Genomic DNA, 26,246 nt, shown 5'->3' on the forward strand with positions numbered 1-26,246 from the left:
AGATGCAGCCAGTTTTTAAAATGTTTCCAAGCTTCCACTGGGTCCCTGGAGATCGGAAATTTTACAGGTTCTTGATGCTTTTTTTCAGCAGTCTTCAGTCTACTTGTGATTAAAAGAATATCTCTGCAAACCTATGTCGCGTTGTGAAAGTAGCTGGCATGAAGTCATGTCCAAGTACCATTAGCCAAGATGCTGATTATCCAAGTGTCAATACAATAAAAGCTTCTTGGTCCAAATTACTTTATGTATTCTGCTGTCAAATACTAGTAATACAGTCACACAATTTGCTTGCTAATCCCTTGGCTTCCACTGAAAGTGTGGGCATTTGATAACCATATTGCATCTAAAATGTCAGCTGCTGATCTTAAAACAAACCAAACCTTCCCCTAAGGTATTCTTACCTGTGTATGATTAGCTGTTGGAGGATGGTGGTATTCCTTATGCCAGGCTGCTTTCTTTGAGGTGCTTTTTCATGCAATTAGATGCATACTTAGACCATCAGGTCACCAGTATCTGTACCTCACAGTTCATATTCAACATGCATTTGAATGCTGTATATAATCCAAGCTAACATGGCTTAAAAAATTGGATGATAAATAATGCAAAATGATGTTATAAGCATGAAATTTAAATTTTCCCAGTGTATTGTTGTTGCTTGTACTATGTGGTTTGTTTTTTTTAATGCAGATGATATTTGCATTTACTGCATATGCAAACTTATTACTGAAAACTGTGATGGCATTCACAAATGGTCATTAGCTGAAGCAGGTTCTAACTTTGTCATTACTCAGCTATTATAATGCAGTTTTACTAGTATCTTTGGGCATGTTCTAATGCTTGTGTATGTTTAAATGCTGACAGACTTTTATTCTTTCTGTTGCATTTTGTGGAATGCTGTTATCACGGTCTCTTTTTCCACTCTGTTTAGTTGCAGTTTCTGCATCTAAGACTTGGTGTATTTTCCATTTTCATTCAGTTTCCCCCAAAAGACATGCAGCTGGGTATTTTTCTTCCCAAGTCAACTTTCAGTATTTTTAATGACAGTATTTCATTGCACATTATTTATTGCAGCAGATGGAAACTGGCAAGGCAGATAAAAAGTTTAGATGATATTTTGATATATTGATTTGAGAATCTGTTTGAATTCATTATTTCTTTGTTTCCAAGTGGAAATCATTTTAAATAATTTCAGTTTTGTTCCAAGTAGCTGTAGGTTGAGGTTCTTGTTTTGTTTTCTTTGTAATTAATGGTTTCATGATACATAAAAAGTAGATTAACTTTTTTAGAAGTCATTTGTTGGTTTCCTGCGTTACAATTTATTTTCTCTTCTAGGAAATGGCAGTCTCTGTTTAGGCTAGAAATAAACTCAATTTTATATTTACAAAATAAAATATTACTGTGTCAAGTGGCATCTAAGTATTGGAACTTGTTGAAAAAATACCCATGAAAGTTTTCTATTGGAAGATGCTGAGCTGAAATGCAAGGGATGTACCTATTTCATTAAAAGCTACATGAGAATCGACCATTTTTATAATAACACACAAATAAAAGAGTTTTAGAAAGCCAGTTTTGTACTAAAACAAATGAAAATTATTTTAGATCTTGGAGTACAGAAGGTCTTGTAGTATGAGTATAGAAATTCCAATTTTGACTAGCTTATCTGGGGTATGTGCTTGCAGAACTCTTATTCCACAGGTTTTGTCAGTTTTAATTCAGGTTCACTTTATGCTACTGAGCTAGGAAACATTCACTTATGTGGAAACAGAGTTAAATTGTACTTGGTCAGAATCATGCAGACAGTATATTAGAGCAGGAATTGGTATATAATTCCAATTTACTGACATATTTCTTAAGCCATTGTTCTGTGCACCAAACATATTGGGAATGCTGTGTGTTGTACTTGAATAGAGGACTTGTTTACTCTCTGCCCACACTTGGTAGCTTTCATTTCAGTTAATACCAGTTGACCTGTCACCATTGAAGGTTTTCAGTCTAGTTTTCAGTAGTGCCAAATATATTGTGGTTGGATTAGTGTAATGTATTTTATTCTGTTTTCTTTCATGACATGCTTTACAACACTGCAGAAATATTACTGATGATGAATCCTCAGTAGATGAACTGAGAGGCACGTTGCGGTTTTTTGCATCTGTATTGGTTCGGAGAATTCACAAGGTAAGGTGACTTAAAGCTATTAATGCTGGTTTTCCATCAGAAATAACTGATACTCATTTGTAGCGAGTTCTTTATTTTTTAAGTGGTGATTCCAAAGTCTGTCTTACAGAGAGTATAGGAAATTTCTATCTAAATTTCTTCTTTGAAGTGGCTTTTGCCTCCTTCATGAGATTATTCATGGTTAGAAAACATCTTTGAAGATTCATCAATGGAAGTGTTCAACACCTGGTTGGACATGGCTTTGAGCAACCTGATCTAGTGAAAGATGTCCCTGCCCACAGCAGGGGGTTGGACTAGGTGGTCTTTGAAGGTCCCTTGCAACTCAGACCATTCTGTGATTCTTGCAGATGGACTTTACACCAGTGCAAAGCATTATTAAACCTTGGGATGATTTAGTGACTTCATACAAGTGGAAACAATTTTGAGAATTACTGAAAAAGAACTACTAGAAAACAGCAGTGTACCTGTCTCATAGCTTCTGTTTGCTTGATTTCTTTAAATGCAGACACGGTCCTTAAATTGTTTGTAAAGAATAGACTGCCATTAAGTGAATAGCTTACTATAGGAATTAGAACAGGTATGGTTCTTACATTAATGCAGCTCTTAAGAAGCATTCTGAAGAGTAAACATTCAATTTTTTTATTCCCTGTGTTTAATAGATTAGGACATATATCTTCTTTTCTGGTAAAGTCCTTCATGCCTGTTTTACAGGAACTGCTTCTGACTTTCTGGCTGTTCTAAGCAGGAAGAGTTGCTAACTCAGTTTCCAGATTTATTCAGTGCTCGCTCCTCTGTTGGAGCAACTACCATAAATGTGTGTCTTTTTTTCCTTCCTTAGTAACAGCAATATTTCCTGAGCTACAAGTTGTACATGAGTGATTAATAGCCTGATTCTGTCCTTGTTATATATCAAATCCAGATGACTTTCTTGTTTACTGTAACTCAAGCATGTTGCTTTTTAAAGTGAACATGGGGGAAGATTAGGAAGTGTCCATGTAGCGCAGGCATTATATAGAGATATGAAAGTGAAGTAATTCTTTCAAAGTTAAAATCTAGAGCAAGCTCTTAAAATTTTGTTTGGAGTTCTAATACATGTAGGTGTTAGTTGCATTGTTCGTAGATCCATTGTTTATTCTGAAAATGATGTCTCCTCTGTTGATCATGTGATAAGGTATTAATCATGTTATCTCAGATCAGCTATAGCATTTTTAAGTAGAGTGTTAATTTACCACATCTGCTTTTGACAGTAATGAATTAAATGCAGTATCTTAAATTCCTTTTGCCTGGGTAGGCAGTATGTGCAACAAAAACTCAAGGAGTGCGTAAGTATTAAGCGTTGTCGGGGCACTACAAAATAAAGATTATCATAGAAATTAATTTCTCTTTACAGTTGTTTAGATTTATTTGTATACATCCTGCAGAGTAATTTATTTTGTCTTTTTGTGTGAAGTGGTACAAATACCTCAAGCAAAAAGATTCTCATAGTAACTTTGCTTGGAACACAGTTGAAACTTGGTATGCTCAGCCCTGCAGGGCAGCATGCTGTCTGGTTTTATGCTCTTGTTTTCAGCTCATACCCTTTTTTCTTCTGCTGAAAAAGTGTTTCTGTGTGTTCACATACCCACATATAGATTCAAGCAGGCTCAGGTAGTAACTGTGATCCGTATACTACTAAAATGTTGTGTGTAGAAACCAGAGTTCATATGCAAGTTGTAAATAAAATGCTAACTTCTTGTCATTTTAGGAATCCCAGTTTAAAGCTTTAATTGTTAGCTGAAAAGGGTTGTGACAGAGTGTTTTATAACCTTTCAGCTCTGATACAGTGTCTCTTATAACCTCATTTGAGGAGAAATTAATCATCGATTGCAAAATAAAATATTCTTATACCTTTGCCAAACAGTTGTACTTTGGTTTGGATTTATTACTAAATGCTTGAAAGCAATAGTTCTAGCTAATCAAGATTTTTTCTTTTTTTTAAATCTGGGAATGTGTAAGAAAAAAACACTCTTTTTATCCTTTTTTAAGCTATATCTATACTTTCTTGACAAGGAATCTTGTACGTTTGAATTAAGACTTAAAATTACAACATACTTAAGTGAAAAGAATTCCTTTGTTTTCTGCTTAAGTCTGCCTAGGTGAGTGTTTTGAGGCAGGGTTGTTGAACAAAGGAACAAGTGCTTTAGGCCAGTCAGCTCTTCAGTATGTGATGAAATACTTCTCTCTCTCCGAGTCTGGATTTTCCTCATTGTGGCCATTTGTGGGTTAGTTGCAGCTTTTGAAGGGAAAGTGAAACATTTCCCTTTGTATGGTGTGCTGTGGGTAGCCCTGTACCTGGTTGAAATTTTTGTCAAAAGTTGATAGTGCCTACTGTCCTGTCAGTGATAATTTGTTTGCTCTGCTCTTTTGCTTACCTCTGCAGGAATAAACAGTCTTCTATTCCTAAACTCTGGATTTATTGAAATTCTTGTTCAAATATGAGTCCCAAAGGACAGAGTTCTCCATTGATAAGCAGGAGCTTGACTTTTTCTGTAAAAAGGAGTTGACCTTAATTTGGCTAGCTGCTTTTAGGCAGTTCTAGTCAATTATACTAGCTTGTGTGGGCTGGCCAGATTAAGTGATATCTGTGCACCTCAGATATTACAGGGGAGTGTGCAGGAATAGATGTTATTTTGCTTGTATGAATGCATAAAACCCCAACTTTTCTCTTGGCTCTGGTGACCATTGCAATTACACTGTCTTTTTCCTTGTCTGACAAGAAGCACTTAAACGCTTCAGTTTCATTACTTAGGGTCATTATTTGACTTAGTATTGAGGAGGGACAGACTGTATAAGAAAGAAACTTGTTCCGAGGTCTTAAGTTTTGAACAGTTGCAACTGTGTATTTCTTCTCTGAAACATCTTTTGCTCTTGCTTAAAATAAACAGCATGCCAAGTATAAGTCAGTTTCCAGGCAAGCTTCTGTGGAAACTACAGAAGCTAATAAAGAAAAATCCTTTGAAACTGTACAGGTTGTCACTTAATGACAGTCAGGGACTGACTGGCTGTGGAGAGAAGCTATGCTGTGAAGAGCCTGGTCCCGTGGTAGACAGTAAGCTGAATATGAGCCAGCAGTGTGTACCGGTGCCAAAGAATGCCAACAGCATTCTGGGCTGTATGAATGGGAGCAGAGCCAATTGATCAAGGAAAATGATTGTCTTTAACTTCATGCTTTTTAGGCAGCATCTAGGATACTGTATCCAGTTTTGGGCTCCCCATTACAACAGAGATATTGGTAGGGTGGAGCAAGTTCAACCAAGGGGCCACTGAGATGGCTGGGGCTAGAGCGTTTAACCTGTGAGGAGGTGACTGTCAACGTGGGGGAGTGTACAGCCCTGCACACCTTAATTTGAGCTTGCTTTTACCCAGGAGGTTGGGCTAAGACATCATGAGGTCCATTTGTGCTTGAGTTGTTCTGTAATTCCTTCATTTTCATAGACATCAAGGCAAGCAGAAATGCAGGACTCTGTTAATACGGTCCTTGATTAAATATGTGCTTTTTATTCATTTTATGATCGTATGGTATGGTTGTTGGCACTAACAGTTGTTTTAACTCAGAAACTCAGATTTTTCTTTTGTTTCTGTCATCACCTGAGCTGTGACATTTTTTCTGGATACATAAAGAGAGGGGGGGGGTTCACTTTGCTTTTAGTCCTTTTGGACACGATTGAGGGTTAAGGTACACAAGTATGAGAAGCACAGCATAATTGACTTGCTTTTGTTGGTGGTCAAATCTTCATGCAGAACTAGGTTTCATATACTGTGACTTGGAAATCAAGCTACATTACTAAATTATTGCAGTGCGAGAATCCTAATGGAAACAAGTTGGCAATAAATGTTCTAATGGTATTGTTTATGGCATTTAGTTCTAAATGATGTTACGTGCTTTGACCAGAATGACTGTCAGATCATCTAGAGAATTCATGGATTGTTTCTTAAGGGTGTATTTTATGGTTGGAGTGGAGCCATAGAAGCAAATTAATATGTTTGGTACTTGACTGTAATAAATAAAAAAAATCCCTAGAACAATTCTTGTTTTGTTTTAAAACTATTCTTTAGGTGGATATTCCAACTGTTGTAACAAAGAAAATGCTCAAGGCAGCAATGAAACACATCGAAGTGATAGCCAAGGCCAGACAGAAAGGTAATGTAAAGACTTCGTATGCTGCATTTAAATGTTTCTTTATGTATATTTGTTATTGTATTTGCTAACTCTTTTCATTCTCACTGCCTTCCCTTTACAAAAAAAGAGTCATCCTTTTGCTTTTCATTTGGAGGTTGCAAAGACAAATAGGGAAAAAGTTACAGTACGCACAATCTCCAAGTTACTGATTTTAATTTCCCCATATTGAAAATGCTAAATTTCTTTCTCTGTAAACAGGCATGTGGTTTTTGTCTATTCAGAGCAACTGAGATCATTTAGCAATGCTTCTTAAAGTTTTCCCTCTGTATTCCAGGCGAGCAATTGTAGATGAAAGGATTTGTAGTGTACTGTAACTCTTATAGCTAGAATGATTTCACATCTTTGTGCTAACATGAGCAGTTGGTGGAGTTATTCAGTATGTTGAAAAGTTAGGTTTATGTTTACAGGCCATGGAGAGACTTTGAGCAGTAGCATATTTAATTATTATCCACATAAAAATAAGCCGAATGTAAAAATTATGTTAAAACTGCACATTGAAGGAATATTTAGAAAATAGAACACTTGCTGTAGGAAAATTGTTATCTTTATTCTTTTTTTTTTCACTGGCTGTGTTTTACAGTGCTGTATCTACTAAATGTAGTTTCATTCAACTTTTAAGCATAGAAGTTTATTTTAACTGGAGTCATGAACTTTCCTCCTTTCCCTCAAAATGCCTGCTTGGTGTCCATAAATATATGCCATTGGTCTTGTGAGTAGCAGGTAATGAATCTCATGAATAATGAGACATAGTCTGATCATTTTAGATGTATTTTGTAGCACAGCAGTTTCCAGATACTAGATTATCTTGCAGCACTGTTTGTCCCAAATATTGTATTTCCTTTGATTTCTACTAAGGAGTTGGAAACACTTTTCAGCAGCAGAGAACTGTACTTTAAATGTGCATCGTTGAAAATGTAGCCATATTCTTCAGTATTTTAAAGGAAAAGACTTGTTCTCTGAGGGGACAAATGCGAAGTAGCAGCTGAAAATATCTTTTAGTAGTGCTTTCTAGTAAACATTGCTAAAGCAGCCACCATAATGCATGGTTCAGAGGCAGCTTTCAGACTGTGCTTTGTTTGCTGGTTGATCCTGGGTTATTTTGTTCATAAGAGGGAGCACTCTTTCAGATCAGCATGCTGGTTCTGGTTTGATTTATACTGTGTTCTGTTTACAGAAGCAGGAAACATTTAACAGGATTGAGTAACAGTCCTTTTCAAATGACTGCTTTAAGGAGCATTTCCTTTTTTCCTGCTCTTCTTACTCTTATGTCTTTTAGTAATTCCTGACTATTTGCACAGGAACCTACATGATTCATTATCTGTCCTTGCCAGAGAGCATATTCCTCCTCTCTGCTTTTAATGATACCAACTAGGCAGATTTATCAGGCAGTATACATTCCTGTATCCCCCATATCAGCTGGTACTATTTGTGGTTCTTGATTGTGAAGGGCAAGCTTGCAGGCTTCTGTGCTAAATTCAGTATGCTGGAAACAGGCTTTAACCGTCTAGGTAACAGGTATGTATTCTGCACCTGACCTGTGCCTAGTGTGGTTCTTGGCACAAGGCTGTGCTGGAACGCCAGTGCAGCTAGGTGTGATTTATTACAGTTCAATTCTTGCCTTTGGAAATGATTTGAAGGAATATAACATTGTTGGGTTTAATATGTATGTTTTTTTAGTCCGATAAAGGAGGTATTCTTTCAACTCCATACCGCTGTTCATAAGAGGGAGCACTCTTTCAGATCAGCATGCTGGTTCTGGTTTGATTTATACTGTGTTCTGTTTACAGAAGCAGGAAACATTTAACAGGATTGAGTAACAGTCTAAGTTGATTTCAAACTGTGTTGTAGGCAAGTCAGTAGGTAAAAGCCCAGTAAGTGGGAGACTGCGAAGAAGATCAAAAGCAAGCAGAGGCAGACTTCAGGCAATGAAGTTTTTTAGAAGAATCGGGATGTTGAGTTCCTCAATAATTATAAATGAGAAAACATTCTGGAAAATGCAGTTGCTTGGTTTAGGAATTCTTATTTCACTGTGTAGTTTTATTTTTACTTAGCCGGGCTTCAAGATCTAAGCCAAGGTTCTTCTGTAAAGTTTCAGCATTGTATCCCTTTGGCAGTTGTATATTTACTAGAAGTACTAACTTTTTAGCTCAAATGAAAAGCAGTTGCCTCCTATTTCACAACAAGAAAAGGCTGAAACAACTCTAATTTTTTTGCCCAGGGAAGTTGTGAATGCTCTGTCGCTGGCAGTGTTCAAGGCCAGGTTGGACGAAGCCTTAGGTGCCATGGTTTAGTGTGAGGTGTTCCTGCCCATGACAGTGGGGTTGGAACTAGATGATCTTAAGGTCCTTTCCAACCCTAGCTATTCTGTGATTCTATTCTAATGCTGGTTTTTACTTGCAGTAAAAAATGCAGAATTTCTGCAGCAGGCTGCTTTAGAAGAATATGGACCAGAACTCCATGTTGCTTTGCGAAGCCGAAGAGATGAACTTCACTACCTAAGAAAACTTACTGAACTTCTTTTTCCTTATATTTTGCCCCCAAAATCAACAGAATGCAGGTATGGAAGTTATTTAGTATTGTATTCTTTAAAGTGTATACATAATGCCATAGTTTTGGGGAGAGAAAGAATGAACTCCAAAGTCGTGCTCCTCATCCCTTGTTATCCGTTTGCTTCTAGGTTTTTTGATGGGTCTTAAAAGTAGCATGTTTTAAGGTATTGTTAAATCCTCATTATTTTATTTTTTTTCCCCTTTTTTAGATCCCTGGCTCTTCTGATAAGAGAGATTCTGCCTGGTTCTGTTTTCCTTCCTTCAATGGATTTCTTAGCTGATCCTGTAAGACTTTGGAGCATAGGAATAATTTAATATTACTGTTTTCCTACTGCATATGTTGTGGTAAAGCAAATGATGCACAATGACTTACTTGCTGTGCATTTTGACTGGGTAAAAGAAAAAATTCATGTGGTCAATGTTTTTGTTTGTTCATGACAGCTGGTTTCAGTGCTTAACTAACTAAAGTGACTAAAATACAGTATTGGCATGGTATCTTAAGAATGTATGTTTAATGAAAGACTACAATTCCTGTAAGATGGGAGAATGCTGTACTAGTTTGAGCACTTTCAAATTGCTGTAGCTACATTTAAACAAAAGCCCAATTAGTTGAACTCTAGCTGTATGTATTTTTATACCAGTCTGAGTAAACCAGCCTTTTTTTCAGTTCTATTGAAATAATTTCTTTCATCCTTAGTTCTGCAAGTAAGAGGGCATTTATTTTTGAAGATGGAATGCTGCCATCTTTGATTTTATTTATGCATGTATTTTAATAGGCAAAATTGCAATACTTACAACAGTATCACTTAGCTGCAAGTAGAAAGTAGTGTAGCTGTGGAAGTATTAATAGTTCATTAGATCTGCACTAACAGTAAAAATACTTCGTAAAGCTTTCCTCCACTGGGTAAAGAACGCTTCTATGCAGGTGTCTTCAGAAATTCCCTGAGATGCAAATATTTGAAGAGACTGTTGAAGGTCAATTCTCAAAACATGTGTTCCCAGGCTTTGGGTTTTTTTTAAGTATTTATATACTCACAGGTTTGAACTTGGGCATAACATAGTGCAATGATTGTAATCTAATTTGTTGAGTTTAACATTGATTTTTTTTTTTATTTATTTTTTTTTTAATTGTGCTTTCCTGCAGGACACAGTCAACCATTTGCTGTTGATCTTCATTGATGATAGTCCAGTGAGTATGGAAAAAATTAAAGCGATAGTAGTCTGTTCGTCCATTTAGGAAGCTTTCTTACCCAGTTGTCTTTTTGTCAATTTGTTGCCTGCAGCCTGAGAAAGCAACTGAACCCACTTCTTCATTGGTTCCGTTCCTTCAGAAATTTGCAGAGCCAAGAAATAAAAAACCATCTGTAAGCAAAGGCAACATTTATTTCCTTTCCTGTTTTGAATAAGTGTTTTACCTTACCTGCTGTTTTTGTTTTACCTTCAAGTTTTTGTATTATTTATGTACTCACTGAAAGTTTGAAAAATGGCTGACTGCATTTTTAACCTACTAAGGTACTGAAACTGGAGCTAAAGGAGATCAGAGATCAACAAGACCTTTTATTCCGGTTTATGAACTTTCTGAAACAGGAAGGGGCAGTCCACGTGCTGCAGTTCTGCCTGACCGTAGGTAAGATTGCATATGTGTGCTGAGGTGTATTTGATGTTCTTTAAAAGATTTAAGAATTTGCAAGTTCAAGTGAATATTCAGTCTAGAGCTAAACAGCATTGTTAAGCAAGAAGATTACTTTTCAGAACTTCTGCTCACTTACTTCACTATGCCCTGATCCTTGAATGCTAATCTTGATGTTAATGTTGGTGTGATGTGGTCTTAATTGTATTTGTGTTTATTGATTAAAAGTTGTATGTTTTAAAATAGAATGTTCTTAGAAGAAAACTGTTCTGGCCATTGAAACGAAGTACAGTGGCCTTTTTTTAATACATGGTCACTGAAGTATTTCTGAAGTGCCTGTTTATCACTAAAAGTTTCTCATGTTCTTTTAGCTCTAAAATTCTGATTTCTGTAAATAACAGAAACATAATGAGAACACTGGAGGTCTTGAAACCTTCTATTCAGTAATCTATAGCTGGGTTACGAAGCATGCATTTGGTTTTTATCTTTACACACGTGTTGTTTGAAAAGCCACATACTTTCCAATTATAAGTTTTTCTGTGGAGTTTGTGTAAGTTAGAGTGATTAATTTCAAGATTTTTTGGTCAACTAGTAGTCAGTTACTGACTTAGCAAAATAATGTTATGTTTTGTTTTTAATAAACAAGTGTTTCCATGTTGCACGGGAAATAATGTGTGTGTCTTCATATTCCAAGCCCATACATGCAACAAGAAGATGTGAAGTTGTTAGACAGACTTTCTCATAAAATATAGCATAAATCACTAATGATTATATAAGAGAACTGTAAGTAATCTCTGTATTCTGTGGTTCCTTATAGGCTCATAATCGTTCCAAACATGCTGGCTTTTTGTCAGAAAAACTCATTTCCTCAGTAAAAATCCAACAAAGCAGTTGGTTACCTGTCCGGTGCTGGTGGTACCTGCAGGGGGCTCTAAGCTGCCCTTTCTGGAGTTCTGTAGACCTGCTTCCTCTAGCAAGGAAGGTTGCTCAGACTGTGGCTGTTGCCTACGATCAGTCTTTTTTTCTGGGCAAACCTCAGCATTTTCTTCCTTCTAAACCTTTCTTGCATTCTTACAGATGGTAAATCTGTGTGTTAGCCTATAAAACAAAGAATGAGATTTAGTTCTCTCAAGTATGCTGACTCAAACTGTCTACTGTAGGTGGTTCTTGACTTGATAGAAATACTTTGGATGAGAAGCACTTTCCAAGGGAAAACAAACAAACAACAAAACAAACCAACAAACAAAAACCACAAACCAAAAAAAGAAAAATACCCAGAAAGGTCTTGGTAGTTTTTTTTTTTCTGAAGAAATTTGGTTTTGTGTATTGAAAAATGAATTAAATGCTATCTTATTTTCCCTTCTTTCCAGACAGTAGTCATGCTGTTAGTGGGATGGGCCAATAAATCAAGTAGGATTACAAAATAATTGCACTGACTAGAATATTTAGTTCTATATATGTTCAGATTTAATGTTCTTGAATAATATCTTTAATGGATTTGGTCTTAAAAATGAAATAGCAGAACGGGCATATGACTGATATAAAGGGTTATTGGGGCTCTGTGTGTGTTTAGTATGAACTGGAAATCGTGCTAAAAGAAAACTACAATTTGCAATTTGTCAATTTAGGAAGAAAGAAAAAAGTCATTCTTCCAGTTCATTCTTATGCCAGGAAAACTTCATGGATTTATCCTTACTGTGGTAAGGAATAATTAGTTTTAATTGCAATATATTTTTAGGAATAATTTTATGGACAAATCTGAATTATAGTTAATAAGAAGGCAGTTACCTTATTACATGGTACTGAGGTGTCTTATGTGTCTATTAATTTTAAAGTTTAACAAATTACTATTTGTAAAATAGTAATTGTTACAGGTTATAGGTTGTTTCAATATGCTGTTTGTTTGCTAAGTTGATATACAAATGCATTTTCTTTCCTTTACTTCTCAGAGGAGTTCAATGACCGAATTTTGCGACCAGAACTATCAGATACTGAAAAGATGTCTCTTCATGAGGAAGTCCAGAAAATATACAAAACTTACTGTTTGGATGAAAGCATTGACAAAATTAGATTTGACCCTTTTATTGTGGAAGAGATTCAAAGAAGTAAGTTTGAATTTGAAAGGAATAATTTACACTGAAATTTAAACAGCAAGCTGAACTAAGGTGAAGATTAATCCATCTAAATATGACCAATCTTTACGTTTGATGTTGTTTTAAAAATTGTTGGCCACTTGCTATGTTGTGCTTAGTCCTTGTTTTGTCAGCTTATTTGTGTTTTGTCAGACTTACAGTAGCTTGCAAAGTACTTACAACTCAGACCAGATAAAAATCAAACTTCATCTGCCTATATATAGATATATTTATTTATATTTGTGATTTTTTTCTTTTATAGTTGCTGAGGGCCCATATATGGATGTTGTGAAACTTCAAACTATGAGGTGTCTTTTTGAAGCTTATGAGCATGTACTTTCTCTACTTGAGAATGTTTTCACTCCTATGTTCTGTCACAGTGATGAGGTAAGTGTGAAAGGTTTGAAGAGTAGTCTTAAAGTCATTCAAAGCAATTTACTCGGCATTTATAATTGTTCTGTGATTGAAAGTTAAAAGAACTCCCCACACTGATAGCTGCCTAAAGCCTTCTAATAGGAAACACTTGAAACAGAGGGGTGAGTCTGAATTTGTGTGTGTAAATCAGGTTCACTGTTAAACTTCTCACATTTATTTGAGCAGACTATATTGATGTGTCTTAGCAATAGGTACTTACTTGTCTGTCTTCTGCATAAAGTGTATTTCTGAAAATTGGTATTGATGGTAATTTGTCCCTTAATCGCTAAAATGCTTCAAATGCTTGATTTTTCTAATGAAGAGGAGACATGGATTTTGTTGCTTAACTTTAGTTTTATTTCTGTTTTCATGTTAATTTTTTAATCCCAAGACTGTGTAAAGTAAAATAAATAGTCCTGGGGGCATGCATTGCAGATTTGGTGTGTCCTTTTTCAGATGAATATTCTAACTGCTAGATTATGATCAGCTGACCTTTTACTTCTGTTTTTGTTTCCTGAATTTTGCTATGTCATTGCATGCTAGCATTGCCTCAGTTAGTCTGGTGTTTTCTTTGACACCGTATTTGCTTTTGTAGTACTTCAGACATCTTTTAAGAGGAGCAGAGTCACCAACACGCAATTCAAAGTTCAACAGGTGGGTATGGTAGAATCTTTTAGTAGTTTTTTGTTTTTTAGTGAAAACTATCAAAATACTAAACCATAGGAATTTTACTACTGCCTGATACCAATTTGACTAAATTTTCAGCTCTTACTTTTTAAGTGGACAAATTACACACTGAAGGAACAATCATTATTACACAAGGTGTCTCTTTGCTTTGAAGTGTTTTACATTAAAGAACTTAAAATGTGATTAGGACCTCAACATTTGAAGAGGGGAGGGGAAAACAAATGTACATTGAGAATAAGATAACATGGAAATAAAGTGGTGATTTAATTGACTTTATATATGTATAATACCATTTTGTTGGTGCAGAGCTGGGCAATATTGGATTTTGGATTTTACGGGGATACGTACAGTGTACCCTGCATCTAACCAACCTGGTCATGCAATGGGAATCTCCTTTTGTGACAAGGAGGATTGTCTGTCAAGTGTGTTTTCCGTCCCACATCTCCACCCCTTCATTGCAGAAGTATAATGTCAGAAGTTTTGTTTCTGGATTTGGGCTGTGTATTTATAGACCACTTTTCAGGTTCCTTGGGGCCTGTAGAGAAGAGAATCATCTCCTATGGTATGAATGGGTGATCTTCCACTGTGGGGTTGGGTTGAGTAAGCTTGAGGTCTCATAATTTCTTGTCTTTCCTCTTGTGCTGGGTGGCTCAGTCAGACTAGCCCAACTGAGTTGCTCTTATGGCCTAGCCAAAAGAAGGAAAACTTCACTGAGAAAGTCTTTAATTTGGATACGCTTTTTTTTCTTGGTATCAAATAAGATCCACAGTACTTAGAAAATGCTGCTGTTTATCATCTTAGATGGCTCTTCTAGAGGAGTAAGAGCAATTTATTTAACTTTCTCTGCGTTCATTAGGGAGCAGCAGCAGCAGCCCTCTTGACTTGCAGCCTCCTGTGAGGCGTGTTATTGTGAGATCCCTTTCTCCCCTGCTAACATTCGTCAAAAACTACATGATCCTTCTCTTTAATATATCTCCATAGGTGATATCTACTATGTAGTATTTATAGGTTTTGTAGATCCAGGACTTGGGCCTTGGTCAGTTTGGTGCTGACAGCTTGTTTCTTAGCAAAGATTCGTAGAAGGCAGCTAGACCAAACTGCATTTTTTTCCCTCTGTGATAGTCCATTAGGAACGGTGACCTTAAAACACACTCCAGCTTCTGTTGAAGATGGCTACAGAGTTTCATCCAGACCTTTAAATCTGCCTTCTGGTACCTTTTCCCCAAGCTATTCATGTCAAGGGTTGAAAGTATCCTGTCATACACTTCTTAAATCTTGTTAAAGTATGAAAAGGTTAAGGCCACCTCCCTGGTGCTTTGCTTTCCAAACCAGAAAGAGTGAGATTATAGGCAGTCTCTACCTGGAGTTTTTGAAATACATCTCTGGCTACAAAATAAATTTTGAAAATGTATCTGGTTTACATTTTAGAAAAATTTAAATACCCTGAGTATATATGCTGGCTTATGATATGAGATACTGTATGTTCCTGAAGTGATGCCTCAGTGATAATTTCCATGAAACAGACCTCCTGTCTGAGGTCATAGGCAAGTAGTTTGCCTGTTTGTCTGTTGCTTTGGTGTTTCCCTCAGCAGAATGTGGTACAAAGTCACTGCCGGGGGGGGGGGGGGGGGGGGGAAGAAAAAGAAATTGCTGACAGAATTATTCCAGATAGTGTCCATATGCACATACCTCATCCTGCCTTCTCTTCCCTAGTCTAGCATTAGAAATTCTATTATATAGAAATTTTATGCAAAGAGTTTTATTTTCTGTATCTTTGATACTTTGGTAGAGTGTAACTGCTGGTTAAAAAGTCAGATCAAGTAGTAGGTATAAAATCCCAGTGGAATGTTTATGTGGGTAATCTGTTGAAAGATTTCACTTGCTGCAAGACAAGAAAATTACAGAGCAGTTACAAGCAGGAAGGTAGGGAAGAAGTGACTGTCTCTGAGTAATTATTCATTTGCATCACTTTTAACTGTGCAAAATAATTGTAGCATTTTGCGTACAGATAGGATGAATAATGTGCTGTGAAAACTCCCAAAGGACACGAGAAGTCCCAAGTATTTCTGGAGTGTGAAGAAGCCACATTGAGGATATTCTGGGAACTTGATAACTAGCTGTGGCTGTCAACAGTTTAACTCCATAACTTATATTTTACACCTCATGTTTTATGTGTGTGGCCAATAAAAACTGATGTTTTAAGTTCCAATTCTGGTGAATTTTTGCTGTGTGGAAGAGAGGACAAAAATTCCCCCTCTCTCTCTCTTTTATTTATGTATTTATAATACATTACTACATTACTTAAAGGTAATCTGTATTGGAAGTCTAACAAAACACAAAAGCCATTATATGACATCAACTCCGAGATTTCGGGATGACTGTATATCTGCCCTTTTTACTACACATCATGACCACATACAGAAATAGATGCATTCTCATTTGTCATCATTGGGATAGTAATAATATTCAAACAAGTAAAGGATGAAGTGCACAATGTGACTGATTGTCACTATCACTTCCAGCTTGGTAGGTTATGTTTCCAGCTTCACAGTTAACATGACTGAAGAGACTGTAAGATGCCTTAGAATTAGTTCCTCTTGTAAAACAAAATCTAAAATTTGAATATCTTAATCCCATATCATTTTATCCCAAATTCAGTAGCTCCAGTCAATTAAAATCATGGGTGTGGTGATTGTGTTTATGGTTAATCCATTTAAAATCTTGGTTGGAATTACTCAATTGATGGCTGAGGCATTGGTTCTGTGTACCAGGTTATGTAGAATGTCAAAAATACATGACAGTTCTTAAAAGCTGTGAAATAATAATGAAAAGATAAGTGGTTTTTACTATATCTAATACAGCGGGTGCTGGTATTGCATAAAATAAGTCCCCAGCCTTTTCTTTGTGTTGGCCGAATGAACTAGATTCCTACATGACTCCTGAACTCCTGAGCATAGTTTATAGAAAAAGCTGCCTGTTTGGTACTACAGGTGACTTTATCAATGAAAGCCATTCTCTAAAAAATCATAACCTCTTGTGCTGAATGTCAGTGAAGACCTGAACATGTCCAGTAATGGTGATTTTTGGATTCAAAGGCCATGATTGTGGTGATGAAATGTGCAGATACCGTTCACTTTGCGCTTTGTTAGGATTTAGGTCAAGAGCTCCTCATTGTACCATGTTTTTTACTAATCTGTGGTGATGGTTGAAGCCTATTCAGTTTTGTTTAGGATAGGTCTGTCAAATTCGATTTTATTTCTTTAACATTATTTTCTCCTGGGCTCTGAGGTAATTTATGTACCTGTTGTTGCAGAAGTAGCCTGAGTTTGGATGACTTCCGGTAAGTCAATCTAACACTCAATAAATGTTGTGTGTTAGTTATGCTGCATCTATCATAACTGCATCACACAGCCTTTACAACAGTAATTACCTGTCCATTTTATTTGTAAAAACGCATCTGAATGTCTTCTCTGGACTAAACTGCGTTTTTCTGCACAATAAGATTTACTCCCCATGTCCTCTTCAAGTATTTAGAAATTGCTTGATTACTAATTTCACAAGTTTGCAATGTATTAATATTGTTTGCTGTTAACAATTTGTCTGTTGTTGTTAGCTTTGGAATGTATTTGCGTAACTTGAAGCTTTTTTTTTATTTTCCCCAAGACTGTTAACTCCTCCAAAATTTCCTTTACATCATGTCGCGTTTCCAGATACTGTTTGATGTTTTATCCACTTAACTGCTTGTTGCACAGCTGTATCTAGGGTGTTCATTGCTTAATGTTGCGTGCAAATACAAACATGCTATGAGTATTTTCAAGCACTCAAAACCAGCGGTCCCCCAAAGTAGTTCTCTCTGCAGCTGTTCTTGCGACTGCTGCAAGTTTGATTTCAACTTACACTATTTTGTTCTAATACGTTCCGGGTAGTCTGTGATCACTCATCAATGTCTTAATAGCTGTTCAGTGGTTCATTTTATCATTATTCATGCCTCTTTAAATACGTGCTGTCCAAACTCAGAAAACAATGTTTTCATTATGGGTTTTTCCTTAGAATTTATTAGAGCATCAGTATTATGTGTATTACTCATAGCATTCTTGAGTTTTGAGGGAAATTTATCAACTTAATTTTTCAGGTCAGTAATCAAGGTATAGAGACATTTTTTATCTTTTGTGTGCCAGCTCAGAGTATTGAGTTATAACTTGCTAGATTGTTGAGCAGTAAGGAGTACTTGAGATAAAAGTGCAGTTCATTGATTTTTAATTTATTTATTTTTTTTTTAAGTGCAGTTCTCTGCACTCAGCATTTCTCCTAATTGGGTGTAGGAGTTTTAGCAAAACGAAAATAGCACTTCAGCTTCACATGCGTGTAAATATCTAGCTTGTCTGATACATACAACTCATCTGGTAACTTTTTGACCCGCAGAGGTTCACCACAGCATTCTTGAGCTGCATAGCCCTGGCTGATCACTTGCAAAGGACTGTTCAGTAAACTGAATGAGGCAGGAATACCGGAGGAAAATTATTTCGCAACCTTCCACAATTAAAGAATGCCACAGTAGACAGTGCACTAATGCATCTTTGGTCTGTAATTCCCAGCCATAGAGTGAACAACAATTGTAATTTCTTAGTGACAAGTATGTGTGACTTCTGAAGTGTTTAAAATTAAAAAAAAACAAATATTCCAACCTCTTGTTACATCATTGATCAGGAATACTGTAGCCTGTAGACTATCCACTCAGGGCCCTGCCAAGAAAGCAGCTATAGAATTCTGATCTAATAATGCTGTTACTTGGATCAGCACTAGAAGGAGTGTGATATGAGTTTTGTATATATCTTTGTTGACAGTAGCAGTTGACAGGTCTTGGAAAAACTTGATCTCTCTTCTTAACTGGCCACCTCCTCTCCCCTTTCTTCCCTCGTGCCATGAACCTGACCATATCCTACCTCCCGTCTCTTCCCTTCTACCTAGCCTCAAGTTCTTTCTTCCATTTCTACTTAGCCAGTGAATGTATTAGATTTTCATCTTGATACCTTTTTTTTTTTGTATATATTTTTTTTCTTGTTCATCTTCTTAAAAATTTGGATCACCCTGTTGTCTGTCTCTGTTAACATCCACAGATTTTTTTCATGCTTATGTAGTCTGGTTTGCTCTGCATACTTGCTTAAGGATTTTTGCCAAACCAGTCCTATTTTCTCTCCATATGTTGTCCAGCATGTGTCTTCTTACGCACCAGTGTTTGTTCTGAGTTTGTCTCTTTCTGTGAAGATAATCCCATCCTTGTTTGTCACTTTATACCTGTTCCAGTTTAGTGATTGCTGTTTGATCAGGCATAATCTTTACGCTCAGCACTGGGTCAAGAAAGGGTGGTTTCTAGCTCTTACATTGAGTCCTTGCCCAATATGCTTCAGTACTGAAGTTACAGTCAGAGCTGTGTTCTGCCTTCAGCTGCAGCATGATCAGTTCAGTAAATAACTGATCTGAGCCTGGAGTACTCTTACCATGTCTTTGAGCTTGTGCAGATTAATGGTTTTGGTCAAAACCTTAAGAACTGTTTTGACCAAATTTTCATAGGAATTATGAAAACTTCTTCAAGAGTCAAGCCAGAAGTCTGAAGCATTAACCTACTTGAAAAGCTGTCTGGTTTTGTCTGAATAAGGTTTGTATTTTGCTAGCCCAGTGTTTAAGCTCTAGAAAAATATCCTTCAGAGACATCCTTGTCTCTAAACTTGGAGAGACATGAATCTGATGGATGGGCCACCCGGTGGATGAAGAACTGGCTGGATGGCCGCACGCAAAAAGTTGTGATCAGTGGCTCAGTGTGCAACTGGAGACAGTTTAAAAAGTCGTGTCCTTCAGGGGTCGGTGTTGGGACCGATCCTGTCCAGTATCTTTGTTGGCAACATGGGCAATGGGATTGTGTCGGCGGCAACACCAAGCTGTGTGGTTCGGTTGATATGCTGAAGGGAAGGAATGCCATCCAGAGGGACCTTGACATGGTTGTGAAGTGGGCCAGTGCAAACCTTATGAAGTTTCACCAAGCCAAGTGCGAGGTCCTGCACCTGGGTCAGAGCAGTCCCAGGCACAGCTACAGGTTGGGCGGAGAAGAGATTCAGAGCAGCCCTGCGGAGAAGGACTTGGGGGTGTTGGTTGATGAGAAAATGAACATGAGCCAGCTTCAGTGTGCGCTCGCAGCCCAGAAAGCCAACCGTATCCTGGGCTGCATCAAAAGCAGCGTAACCAGCAGGTCGGAGGAGGTGATCCTGCCCCTCTACTCTGCTCTCGTGAGACCTCACCTGGAGTATTGTGTGCAGTTCTGATGTCCTCAACATAAAAAGGACATGGAACTGTTGGAACAAGTCCAGAGAAGGGCCATGAGGACGATTAGGGGACTGGAGCACCTCCCGTATGAAGATAGGCTGAGGAAGTTGGGGCTGTTCAGCCTGGAGAAGAGAAGGCTGCGTGGAGACCTCATAGCAGCCTTCTAGTTAGTATCTGAAAGGGGGCCTATAAGGATGCCAGAGAGGAGTGCTTTGTCAGGGACTGTAGTGGTAGGACAAGGGGTAATGGGTTTAAATTTAAACGGGAAGATCAGGTTAGATATAAGAAAGTCCTTTCCTGTTAGGGTGATGAGGCTCTGGAACAGGTTGACCTAAGAGGTGGTAAATGCTCCATCCCTGGCAGTGTTCAGGGCCAGGCTGGACAGAGCTTTGGGCAACATGGTCTAGGGTGAGGCATCCCTGCCTATGGCAGTGGGGTTGGAACTAGGTGGTCTTAAGGTCATTTCCAAGCCAAATCATTCTATGATTCTGTGAATATGCAGGCAGGTCCGCAGTATGGAAAAGTTCAGTGCACCACAGTAAAGTGTAGCAGTTGTTTAAAAATTGAGTAAAATTGTTAAAACATGGATTTAGACTACAAACAGCCAAGCAACCTTAGCTTTGCTTAGCGGAGATTAAGATAGCTGGTGCCTGTTTGCTTTGGATGGAGCTGATAATATAGGAGACAGGAAAAGCAAGAGATCTGGGAACTGTGGATTATTTACACAAGGTTAGTCATGTATACAGTCGGGGTAAAACTGTAAACAGGAAGATGGTTAGGAACATGAACATGCACATTTTGATTCAGCAGTTGATGTTGTCTGTATGATCTTATGAGCGATGAAGATGCTTTACCTGCTGGTCCTTGCTGTTCTATTGGTACTACTGTTCAGTTAGTAACTTTTTTAATTTTAACTGAAAAAGAAGCACTTAGGATATATATATATATATTTTTTTTTTTTCTGCCAAAATACAAATTGTGCTTTCGATCTCAGTAGTCTATAAAGTTGAGTCTTTGCTGCTGCATTTCACTGTGTTGATTTTTAACTCACCTATCAACTGTATTGAGACACCACATGTAACCTTAGACTGATTCCATATTCAGCAGAAACATTTTTCTGTCTAGAACTACTGGCATTTCTATGTAAGAAATAATCTACAGTGTCAGGTCTTGTGTAAGGACATAAGAATGCTGCAAAATCTGTTCTCTCAGTGCGGACTGCATTCCGCTCAATTATTTTTCTTTTTCCATACCTTGTTCTTTTTGGGTGCTTTGTCATAAGTGGCAGGACTTTAAAAAGTCTTCATCTTTCAGTCAGACTGGCTCTTCAAGCCAAGATTTTTCAGTTGCATCTGTTTTCTCTCATGCTCAGTCTTGCTCTTTGCACATTCCTTTTGTCTGTCCCTAATGTTTGAAAGTTGAGATCTGTCTTGAATGATACATGCTTGTAAAATTCTGTACAGAAAAAAAAAACAACAAAAGGCATCCGAGTACACCATTTACAGTACTTGGCAAGAGTAGATAAATATTTAAATATGAGTGCATGGAAAAGAACAGAACTGGTGACCTTCTTGGTGTGCATGCCTGTAGCAATACCGTGGTTCCTGCTGTTAAAACAAGTAATTGTTTATTCTTGCCCTGTGTTACTAGGATGCTATTATAAGAGTGTTATGTTTGCTCATGGTTAAGCCTATGGGAATCCCATATCTCTTAAAACTGTAATCAAGAAATCAATCAGAGAAAAATTTGTTATAAATTAATTTCAGTTTCAGTGGAATTGTAACTATATTGGCTACTTGTTTATACAGTTGTTTCTCTATCTGTAAATGATGTGCAATGGCCTACTGAGCTGCTGTGTAATGATACGCCTTGTGTAGTGAACTTTGGCTTCTGTAATCCTAGGACTACACAGAAGAGAGGAGAATCATTTGGAATCAGCAAAATAGGCAACAAAATAAAAGGTGTATTCAAGAGTTCTGCTATGGAAGGAGCTATGTTGCCTAACTATAACTTAAATGAAGGAGAAGATGACTTTGTGAGTAAAAGTTTTACATTTGTCTTTAAGTCTCTGTTGTGTTTCTTTCCTTATTTGAAAATGCTAAGATTCTGCCTTTTCTGCTGTCTTACTTTGGCGCAGGGTTTCTGTGTGCTGGCTTCTGATTAAGTTACCTTGTTTCCCCTGTATTTGTTCACAATCCAAGGCCACATCCCTGGTTACTGTGCCTTTGAGTTTATTCCTTTAGTAGAGAGAAGTACTAAAAGTAGAAGTGTCAGACATTTTTGTAAGCAATGAATTTTTCTCTAAAAACCTACCATGCCATTTTACAGTTCTAGATAGTAAGGTATTTTTAGGACTGTGTGCTCAGCTCTTCATCTGAAGCTTGCTACGAGACCTTTAAAACCATATTTGAAGTAGTGGAGAAATTGCTGTCAGGTTGGGCGGTGATGCAGCCAGGAGCCAAATAGTCCCATTTGTTTCAGGTGTCTCCCTTAACTAATGGTTTTCTTTCATGCTAAACAGCAATTAATAGAGCCAATGGCAGAATTATTTCACAGGACATTGGTGTCTGAAGCACATATGGGGGACAAATGGAAAATGTTAAGAAGGGAAGAGGAAGGAATTGGTCAGAAACTATCAGTAGTTGTGCGTTTTTTACAGTGTGTCTGCCAATTCTACCTTTTGAACTTCTTCCTAACAAACAAAATGTTTAAGCATTTATTGCCTCTCTAAACTGCTAGCTCATTCTCCACAGCCTAAAGATAAAATAGTAACTATGAGTTTATATTATTCATCTATTTACTTTCAGAAGAGGGTGGGAAGGACTCAGCAACATAGGACTCTAGATAGGTTTGTTTTTTTCTTGAAGAGGAGAAAGGCAATTTTCTGCATAACATAATCTTCATGAAGTCATGCCTTTAAGGGGGTGGAGATATTGCCATTAATTTCTTGGTTTTCTTGGTTAATTAAATTCTTGTTCCTGAAACCTCTCTCTTTTTGAGGCAAGATTCTAATGAAAAGAGTTAATTCTTCACCATTCCTATTGTAGATTCTGCTAGCCAGGGGATGTGGAAGGATAATTCTCCTATAGTAGAAGAATTAGTAGAAGTATAATCAAAGAAGCTCAAAGAAGAAGCACATTTTTGTGCCAGAGCACAAGAGGTTACTTGAAACAGACAGACAGTATAGAGTCTAATCATTACTAAGGAAGGTTTTCAAATATACAGAATGGTTTTAGCCTAGGCAAGAATGGAAATTTTTAGGTGCAGCATTGTCTCAACTGCCTTCATTAAATAAATGGAGATTACTTTTTAACTAAACCCACATTAGACTAAATTTAAGAAATACTTGTGTCCTTTCACTTGGTAAGTGTGGATGGGAAGAAGAATTTGTTAAAGAAAACACTGTTGTGAAGCTGCTGTGTGTCTGAAGAACTGGACAGAGCTGTGACTTCATTTCATGAGTGAATACTGAATATACAGAATTCAACATGAATATTGTCACAGTAAACGTTGAGGTGTAATTTCCTAGCAGACATTCACAGGGTCAGAGGAAGAGCTCTGTGAGAAATTAAAGATGTGATCTGGGAAATTAGAGTATAATTACAAGATGGTGACAGTGCAATATACAGATTTAGCAACTTTTTGATTAGCTTATATATATGGAGGGTGTGGGAGTTACTTCCTCCTACCCAGATTCTGATTAGTTATTTAAGTAATTGGTGTTATGTAAGCTTTGTGGGTTCAAGGCAAATATAAGGTAAAGCATGGCAGTGAAACGAGTTTTGTGCATTGTGACAAGAAACTGAACAATGTCAGTCTTTTGACAAAGTCATGTTGACACAGCTAAAGCCTATCAGAAACATCCATTTAGTCTAAGGAAATCATGTTGGCATAGAAACGTGTTAGCAGCTTTCTGTAGCTCTGGGCAGCCACTTTGTAAGCTGCTAATATGATAATAGTAATTCCATGAAACCACACTGAATAGTTGTCAGCTACATTTCAAATATTCCATGAAACCACACTGAATCTTTGTCAGCGGAAGATCTTCTGCATGTTAAAGCACAGCTTTAACTGGTTACCAAGGCAACCAGAAGACCTGTAGACTTGATTTGTAGTTTTGTCAGATTAAACAAATGGAAAGAGTCTGGGGTAACCTGTTTTGAGCTTGGTGATCTTAAGCAGACCACCAAGAAAGAGGATTAAAAACCCCAAGAATTCATGCATCTTGGCTTACAGTTAATGCTGTGGTTGTCATAGTGGAAAAGCCTGGGAATTTGCAAAGGATGATTACCAAAACTGGGCTGTAAATTAGGTGAAGGGTCTGGTGAAAAGAGGTTATGAGCCTGTGAACCTTTGCTGATGATTATGTGTAACTTTGGAAGGGCTGAGTGAAGAAGGTTATGGCCTCTTTATGAGCACTTAGGGACGACTGCTTCCTACCTGCTCTAAACCTTACACTGACTGCAGTGCTGGGAGTGTAATCACTGTATCAACTAATAGCTTAGTCCACTGTATAAAACTAAATAAATAGGAGGAGTTGAGGACTGCAGTCAGTGGAAAATGAATTGGAAATAGTTGGAAAACGCAGGTAAGAGTTAAGTTTCAGTCACGTCTGTGCTTCAGCATTTAGTTCAGTCAAGGACTACATAACTGGGTAAGTCTGAGTGTTTCTGGAATGATCTTTCATTTTTGGAAGGATGTCTTAATGGAGGCTGTATATTGAGTGCTAATGCAGATGTACACATTAAGTCAGGATAGATACGAGGTGATAATTTTGGCAGCCTGCACAGGGTGAGGGAGTGAGTACAAACTGCACCCAGTTCATGCTGCCCCATCTGCAGAAGCTCAGATGTTGCTGACTTGGAGTTGCTATCCTGAAATGCTGTTCTGCTGTTTCTGTCCAGTGGTGACAACTGCATGAAGCCTGGGGAAGGGGGAAAGTAAGGGTAAGACCTCATACAGAGGCTTTGTGATTGTAAAGCTACCTGACAACCCTGTTGTTGCAGATCAGAGAGCATCTGTCCTATTTATTCCATTCTTTGATGCAAGTCTGCCCTGCAGTTTGTAAGCCCAAATTGTTCATTCCAAGTTAGGGTTATTTGTGTTTGCTTTATGAAAGAGCACAGCCTCTGATTTAGCTCTCAAATTGTGAACCACCACAGCTGAGCATGGTCTGTATGCAGCAGCTCTACTCTGCACCTGTCACAGGTTCTCTTTTTATCAAATAAATCAGGTAATGGAAGCAAAAGGGTGTTTAGAAGAGATTCAGTTAGTGGATCCGCAGAGATCTATTTTGGAAGACAAAGGTCCACACTGTAACCAGGTTAAGGATCATTTCAGTATTATGCAAAGGCAAAACAAAACTGAACAAAGATTGCTCATGTGTGTTGAACCATTTATGCTTCAGCTGCAATGGAGTCATGATCATGTGAATATTGTAATGGAGACACAGCCAAAATTGTTTCAGGGACGCTGTATTGCCTTAAAGCATTAATTGGATTTTCCCAATACAGGAAAAACTCGTTAAGCCACCTAGGCTTGGCCTTTGAGTGGAATTTGGCTTTAAATTATGAAGCTAAGGGAAATGGACTTGAAAGTGGCATTCATGCTTTTTCCACTGTGCTGTAGTTTCATACATTGTAAATGCATATGTTAAAATCCCCTATTTAACAAGTGGTGGTATTCTCCAGTCTTTATGTGAGGACTTACTGAAATAATGTACTTTTGAATTGTTGCTTAACATTTTGCCCCAGTGCATCTTTATCGAGGTCTAATCTCCCCACAGATTCTTCATTCTGCTTTACTTTGTCACCTGTTTTGAGTCTAAGGCCAGCCCTACTCTTCCTTCCCATGGGTGCTGTCTTCTCTTTCTAAAAATAATGTTCATTCCTTTGGGTCATTTTTATTATTCTTTTGCGTGTGTGTGTGATGAAGATGCGAACTGGGTTGCACACTGGTTGGAGAAATAAATAGCTTTCCAAGGGTAGCTGCTGAAGCTTGGCTTTTTTAGTCCAGATATTTAAGATAATCTTTGTTGTTTGTGGTCATAAAAGATTTGTAGCACTTCCTTTGTCATTGCTTGGGACCTGAGAATTTAGTGTGCTGTGCAGTAGCTGGGTGATTAA

The 26,246-nt window shown here is 37.5% G+C and overlaps 1 protein-coding gene across 2 annotated transcripts in view; it reads left to right on the forward strand.

Annotated features, from left to right (window-relative positions):
• Window positions 1–26,246, forward strand: part of SNX14 (sorting nexin 14) — a 57,659-nt gene that overhangs the window by 10,742 nt on the left and 20,671 nt on the right. The window contains exons 6-17 of one of the 2 annotated variants that reach the window (XM_061460349.1): window positions 2,085–2,172; window positions 6,268–6,352; window positions 8,792–8,948; window positions 9,150–9,225; window positions 10,085–10,129; window positions 10,224–10,304; window positions 10,453–10,567; window positions 12,520–12,675; window positions 12,965–13,089; window positions 13,712–13,770; window positions 17,117–17,143; window positions 22,024–22,156. In XM_061460349.1, the coding sequence (XP_061316333.1) occupies window positions 2,085–2,172; window positions 6,268–6,352; window positions 8,792–8,948; window positions 9,150–9,225; window positions 10,085–10,129; window positions 10,224–10,304; window positions 10,453–10,567; window positions 12,520–12,675; window positions 12,965–13,089; window positions 13,712–13,770; window positions 17,117–17,143; window positions 22,024–22,156 (1,147 nt within the window). The remainder of the gene's footprint in view (window positions 1–2,084; window positions 2,173–6,267; window positions 6,353–8,791; window positions 8,949–9,149; window positions 9,226–10,084; window positions 10,130–10,223; window positions 10,305–10,452; window positions 10,568–12,519; window positions 12,676–12,964; window positions 13,090–13,711; window positions 13,771–17,116; window positions 17,144–22,023; window positions 22,157–26,246) is intronic. The other variant, XM_061460350.1, reaches the window with a different exon arrangement.

The sequence above is a fragment of the Pezoporus flaviventris genome, unplaced genomic scaffold (genome assembly GCF_033815535.1).
Source record: "Pezoporus flaviventris isolate CSIRO_AGI_PZ_B2104156 unplaced genomic scaffold, CSIRO_AGI_Pfla_v1 ptg000031l, whole genome shotgun sequence".
NCBI classification, from domain to species: Eukaryota; Metazoa; Chordata; class Aves; order Psittaciformes; family Psittacidae; genus Pezoporus; species Pezoporus flaviventris.